Source organism: Cupressus sempervirens, chromosome 5 (assembly GCF_028749045.1).
Source record: "Cupressus sempervirens isolate cs-2001-9-10 chromosome 5, ASM2874904v1, whole genome shotgun sequence".
Lineage (NCBI taxonomy): Eukaryota > Viridiplantae > Streptophyta > Pinopsida > Cupressales > Cupressaceae > Cupressus > Cupressus sempervirens.
Genome location: NC_143122.1, coordinates 313233847 through 313241050, shown reverse-complemented (window position 1 = coordinate 313241050; position 7204 = coordinate 313233847). Strand labels below are relative to the sequence as shown.

The 7204-nt window shown below is 43.0% G+C and overlaps 1 protein-coding gene across 1 annotated transcript; it reads right to left on the bottom strand.

Moving 5' to 3' along the window:
• Nucleotides 1-916: 916 nt before the first annotated feature.
• On the bottom strand, nt 917-7157 carry LOC149555894 (uncharacterized). Its single transcript, XM_089829615.1, has 3 exons — nt 6929-7157; nt 2732-2947; nt 917-2076 (listed from the first exon to the last, which is right to left on the bottom strand). Exons 1-3 carry the CDS (start codon nt 7155-7157, stop codon nt 917-919), a joined length of 1605 nt encoding a protein of 534 aa, XP_089685741.1.
• Nucleotides 7158-7204: the final 47 nt, after the last annotated feature.

Genomic DNA, 7204 nt, shown 5'->3' with positions numbered 1-7204 from the left:
CCTAAAATACCCAATAATCCTCCAGAGTTTCGGCGAAATCCAAACGGGCACAATTGCACTCTCCAATTGGAATCAAATTTAAATTCTAACCGTCATGCGCTCTCCCGGTGTCACACATTGAAATCCGGCGAGTATCTTCATACGAAAAAAAGCATATCGGATAATAAGAGGTTTCAAAATGCTGCATATGATTTCCTTAACAACATAATAACTGGACAAGAAGCACAACCCAGAGCCATAGAAGCTATAAGAAAATTTCAAAGATAGTTTGTCTTTTCATTGTGCAAAAAATAAAAATGAATCGGGTGAAAAAGGTTAAGTAAATTCATATGCTCTGCAATAGATGCTAGGCGAAGGAAACGGACTGCATATTACAGGAAAAAAAAGGGAAAATGAAGAATTTATCTGATTCGGTTAGCAGTCACATTTGGTTTGTTAAACATGACGCCTCAAGCAACTATTAAAGTTTCTGATTGCTACCATTAAAAAATGATGCAATAATAGAAAGGAATACATATCTTTACTCACACTCCTTTCCAAGATCAATCGATTGATTCTACTTCGAATTTAAGTTAATATTCATCATTTACAAGTGCCTCGGCCATGGCAATTCCTTGAATTACTAACATGCTAATAGTCAAATATCAAAACCATAATTTGGAAAACAAACTTCAAGTAAACTTCTGAAAAACTGCTTTTGAAGCTTAAAGAAGGGTTCACAATCAGAAATAGCCAAGAGACTACCATCAAGTTCTCGATATTACATGATCTTCACTTTTCATTGATCTTGAATTACATCTTCATAAATTACGAGGGTTCACACATCTAATACAATTAAATCATAAAATCTCAGAGCTCGATAGCTGCTCTGTTAGATGGACATAGGAAAAAAAAACTAGTTATGTATTGAGGATCGCTATGCATTCCTACACTCAGAAGTTGATCTTTGATCCCCTTGGCACAACGAAACACTGGATGGGCAGCTGTTGAGACAATTCTGAGCAAAACTCCCACTAATATCGTCACTAGAGATGTTCAAAAATAGAGATGGAATATCTCCACTTAAATAATTCCCGTCTAAATACAATCTAACCAGAGGGTGCACATCAGCAGTAGCCTTGACACCATAATCTGCAGGGATTGGACCATGAAACCGGTTGTATCTCAGAGACAAAGAAGACAGAGATTTCAAAGTTGCAATGTTGGATGGCAAGAACCCACTGATATTGTTGAATCCAATATCCACAGCTACCAGTTGACTATCAACTGCAGACAAATTTTGCACACTGATTGCAGTAAAACTGTCGTTCGACAAATTCAGCTGCTGCAATTCAGGGTTTGAAAACAAGAACCCAAATTCAATGGTACCATTCAATTGATTGCAGCTAACATCTAGTACACCCAAATGCTGAAGTCTGGTGAAGCTTGAAGGCAATGGCCCTGTCAAAATATTTGATCTCAGAGACAATGGCAGATCTGATGGAATGGCACCCATGAGACTGTTAAAGCTCAAATCAATGCTATCAAGATTTCTCAGCCCACCTAGTGGAGGAATCAAGCCACTCGGCATGTTATTAGACAAATCCAATGTGATCAGATTACTCAAGCCATTGAGGGAATAGGGCAAAGACCCACTCAGCTTGTTATTTAACAAGGACATAACCTCCAAGTTCCTGAGCCTTCCTAAAGAGTGTGGGAGAGATCCAGAGAACATATTTCGTGACAAGTCAAGCTTATTGAGATTAGTTAACCTCCGAATGCTCAGTGGGATGCTTCCGTGGAATGCATTCCCTGCTAAGTAGAGTTCTGTGAGCTCTCTTAAATTCCCAATGGAAGGGTGCAAGTACCCGCTGTACCCTGCCTGATCCAATGTGAGGCTTGTGATCCTCTTCTTACTCTTTCTTTCTACATTACATCTTATCCCACACACAAATTGGCTAGTTGATGCAGAGTCACATGGATCAACTAAAAAGTTCCATGAGCTCAAACATGTGGATCGGAAGATTGAATTTGAATCCAAAGCATTTTTGAATAAGATGAGAGCCTCAATGTCTGATTTTGAGGTTTTACCCCATGCTTAGTTGCATACAGTGCACAAAAACAGATCAAGCAGCACCACCTTCGTGAACTCCATTTTAGAATCTTCAACACTTCTGAGCTCCTCAATAAGCAATAATTACTGTTGCAAGAACAAGCAAAACTAATGAACTCCTTAAACAAGCAACAATACTGAACTCCTCATTAAGTAAACCCCGAGTCTACAAGAGCATGTATTGCAGCAAACCAACCCCCCATATATATATATATATATATATATATATATAGAAGTTTTTTTTGATGAATAGTCCTTTTTAATTAATAAAATTTACTAAGATTACAATTCACAAAAAAAGGGCCAGGGGATATAGGATCACCCCGCGAATGAGTTCAGACGGCCGAAGCTGAAAAAAGCAACAAGGCCTCAGCCAAAAACTATTAACTATTCATCAAAAAAAACTTTTAAGCTACCAAGGCAGTTCCAGCAAAGGGAGGATCATCTTTATCATGAAATCCCCACGCATCAGTGGGATTGTGGGGTGGACTGGGAATAGTCGAGCCGTCAGCAGCATCAGCAGGATCTGGGGTAGTCGCAGTCTCTGCATCCTTCTTGTCTGGCTGCGAAGGAGAAATTGCCAAGGCCAGCCGAAGAAACTTGCCAGAGTGCGCCCGTCCAGGGGGAGGAGCCGGGGACCGGCCAGAAGCCTGCCCAGGGGGAGGAGCCAGGGACCAGCCAGAACCACCATGCGATGGGGAAGCGGAGTGGCGCCTCCAACTGCCATGCCCACCACTGGGAGAGTAGTGGTAGGGACCCTGGGGGTGCGGCATGTGTGAATGGCAGCCAAAGTACTGGCATCAAGAACGGCGACCGTGGGACGAAGAGGCATCGGCCGAGGCATCCGGAGGCACTCTGGCAATGGTGCATGGAGCATTGCCCCAATGATTTAACAATTCCTGTAAGTGCACAACTTCCAGGGCAACTTTATTAGCTTGCACCTGTATCTGTATAATGACATTATTACAAATGCATGCCTTAGTGTACATTGCAATGTTAACATCCAAAAAACTGTGAGTGAATAAAACTGCATTCCTATCTTTCCATAGAGAAAATAAAATTTCCATCTTGAAGGTATGCCAAATTTGGGAGAACTTCCAAGGAATTATGGGGGAATCACCTAGCAGGATCATATGCCATGAAAAAGGTTCGGGCCTGAAAGGCTTGAAAAAATCATGAATCCAGTGCCAATAATTCTAAGCATGCTTGCAAAATCAAAAAAATGCAAAAAGGACTCAGGTTGACCACAGAAGGGGCATCTGGGATCAGGAGCCCCAATGTGCTTGAGTCGAGGCCCCAGGGGAAGACCTTGGAAGGCAAGGCACCAAGCAAAGTGGGAAATCTTAGGTTTAGTAATGGCACTCCAAATGATGTCGAAACGTTTTCTCCATTGAGAAAGTGAAGATTGCAAATGCCATTGTTGATTAAGCGTGTCCACCATTGGAAGGTGGGGCGAAAGCCATCTGTACCCCATGTTGGGCTTATAATTGGTAAATGGAGTGGTAGGATACCACTTCCAATCATGCCACCAAGGACGAACAGACTGAATCCCCACTTTATGAACTAAGTGCACAAAGATGGAAGACAACAGAAGGTCAAGAGTCTGGCGATCGGAACTAACAAGGTGGTACTGAACTTGCATATCCTCCCATGACCTGAAATTCATGGTGACTCTTGAAAAAATATCCTTGGTAGTGCGGATGCCACGTTTAAAGAAATGCAGAGCACTGACACCTTGAGTCTTGGCAAGAGGAGTGCCCTAGATGGCAAACAGGTGAGACCACCAAATGTTCTGTTGATTTAAGGATAGCCCATTGCGAAACTCATCACTAGCCCAACAAAGCCAAGGTTTAACAGCTTCCCAGGCTTTCCAGATGCTCTTTATAACAAAAGAGCTCTGTATGACCACCGGTTCATGCATAGTGAGAAGGGTCTGAAAACCAATCCCCTTCCATGCCGGTCTATTAATAGGGAAGCCGAAATAAATGAAATGCCTTACTAGTATCTTCCAGGCTTCATCTCTAGAAATAGCTCTGATAATCCATTTAGCACAGAGGGCAAGGCCCTGCTTCTGAGTGGAAAGCAGGCCGAGACCCCCAGATTCCCTTGGGAGACAATAGAAATCCTAAGCAACTCTATGAAAACCATGATGGTCAGAACCAGAGGCCCAGAGAAAATCTCTGAGCAAATGTTCTAGCTTGAGATAGGAAGCTTTGGAGGGAGCCCAATAGGAAGAATAGTACACATGGGTGGCAGCTAGAATCTTAGAACAAATCTAAAATTTACCAGCAAGAGAAAGCGGCTTAGTGATCCAATAATCAAGCTTTTTGCTAATCTTTGCAAACACAACATTCCAAAGTTCCACAGGGGAAGCCTGGAAAGAAAAGGGAATGCTAAGAAAGCAGAAGATTTCTCCATGAGTAACCCATTTCCATTGAAACTGGCTGAGCCAAGGTGGAGCTAGCAAGAAAGACTGGCGGTAACAGAATGTTTTATGCCATTGAATGGCAGAGCCAGAGGCTTGACAAAAAGTGTCCAGACAATTTAAAGCATTTTTAATGTTTTCTTCATCTTCAAGAAGAGTAAGAAAAGAATCATTAGCAAAATGACCATTGACTAACTGGGAGGAAGAATCAGGCAAGAAAATGCCATGGACCAGTTCTGAAGACACAGAGTGAGCAAGTAAATAACCAAAACCTTTAGCAACAAGGACATAAAGCGCTGAAGCTAGTGGACAACCTTGCCTGATGGAGCGAAAAAGCCCAAAAGCTTCAAATTGCAAATTATTGATGGTGATGCAAGCATTAGCATCACCAAAGAGCATCTCCACGAACTGAAGGAAATTGGGACCAAAACCCAGAGCCTAAAGCATAGCCAAAATTAAAGGCCATTCAATGCAATCATAGGCTTTAGCAAAATCTATCTTTAAAAAGATAGCCTGCTGCTTGGACTTACGGGCCCATTCTGTACCTTCCCAGATAGCAATGATGTTGTCAAGAATATATATGGATTTGATGAAGCCAATTTGTTTAGGTCGCACAATTAAAGGTAGCATATATGGCAAATTTTGAGAGAGAGCACCTTGGCAATGATCTTATAAGACACATTCAAGAGGGTGATGGGCCTCCAGTTGCATATGTCCTCAAGATCACCAACTTTAGGTATGAATTTAATATTGCCTTTATTTATGATTGCTCCTAGGCTTTTAGAATGATATGCTTCAAGATAGACTTTGTGCAGATCAGGACCAATTTGCTCCCAAAGATGTTTGTAGAATTCATAGGAAAATCCATCACACCCAGGGGATTTGTTATCCACCATGGAGTAAACTACCTCTTTAAGGTCTTGGAGGGAAAGAAGTTGCTCACAAAAAGCGCATTGCTCAACCGTGAGGCGGTTTGGAGTAACAACAATACACAATCTGAGAGCCTCCTCTTGAGCAACCAAATTGCCCTGCGAAGCAAAGACGTTCTCATAGTGAAGAACAAAAGCTTGCAGGATGTCAGGCAGACTGGAAAGAACATCAGTTCCTTTTTTATCTTTTTAATCCCAATATTGGTATGACGGGCTCGGAGAGCCTGGAAGAATTCCTTCGAGGCTTTTTTGCCAACCTCCAACTAGTGGAGACGGGCTTTGATTTGGGCTCCTCGGGCAGCATAGTTATCAGCAATTTGCTTATCATGGCGAAGCTTGGCAAGCTGAATTTTTAACTCCACATCAAAGGGGTTGAAGATGAGAGCTTTAGAGGCTTTTTTGAGGGCAAGGGTGTTGGCTTCATAAGACCATTTTCTGAAGATAGCCAGCTAACGCTCGTAGATGCGCAAAAATTGAGCAGTTCTGGTAATGGCGTCATTCCACCATTGAATCCAACCTCGATGGGAATGTAGATGTGGCTCCAAGTTCTAGACACGTTGGATGTGGGAGATGGTGGAAGCATGCAACATCACAAACGTGTTGAGGAAGAATTGAGACTTGGCCACCTTGGGGACAAGTGTTTGCCAAGAAATGCCAAAATAAATGGGATAGTGGTCTGACAGCGTCACATGTGTTAGGGGAATGATAGGCAAATCACGATCTTCAGAAAAGGAGAAAAAAGATTGCGCCGAGATCATAGCACGATCAAGACGTTTCAATATGCGGTCAGGACCAGCTCGAAAATTGGACCAAGTGTGCTAGGCCCCACTACCATGGCAGCAGTTTGTATTGGGATCAAAAAGGCCCAATTTATGTCGCATGTAAAACCAGGCTCCTCTTTCCCCAACTGTCCAATGGGAAGGCAGAATGCCATCTTTGTCAGAGGCCACTTCAACCAAATTGAAGTCCCCACACATGACCCAAGTACCTGGTGGCAAGTTGTCAACAAGCCAAACCCACATTTGTGCCCTTTCCCCAGCATCATTAGAGGCATAAACATTAATGACTCCAAAAGAATGATTGTTAATGGAGAGCAAAAGCCAAATAATACGGTGTGTGGGGTCAGAACCATGCGAGATAATAGCAGAATGAAGGCGAGGTGATAGGAGAGTAACTACACCACCTCAGCTAGCTTCATGCTGGGAAGAAAACATCACGCTATCCTACCAAATGATGCGGCAAGCAGCAAAAAGCATGAAACCAGAAATTTTAACTTCTTGAAGGCAAAGAAAATCTAAATTCCCAAGTCTATGACGGGTATCCTGGACATAGAACTTTCTGGGGAGGTTTGTAAGACCTCAAACATTCCATAAAAGGAAGTTCATGAGAACTCTTCCATATCATCCTTGTCCTCCAAAGAGGAGTAGCTATTCTGCAAAAAGGTAGAAATCGGGTGGAAGTCAGACGAGAAATCCTCTGGACTGGCAGCCTGCCATTTTACCCTTGATATCTCTGCCCATCCAGGAGGATTGCGAGAACATCTTGTTTCTGGTGGTACTATAGAAGAAACCACAATAGGAGTACGAGCCCTAGCCAAGGGCGAGGCCCTGGCGGCCGCCTTGAGCCCCTGTGAACCAGCAGGGTTTGAAACCTGCGAAACCCCTGGAACAAGTGCAATGGAAGCCGTTGGCGGCTCCATGCTAGCAGGCATTGATACTTCTATGGAAGTAGGAGGAATCGCAGTAACCGCCGCATAGG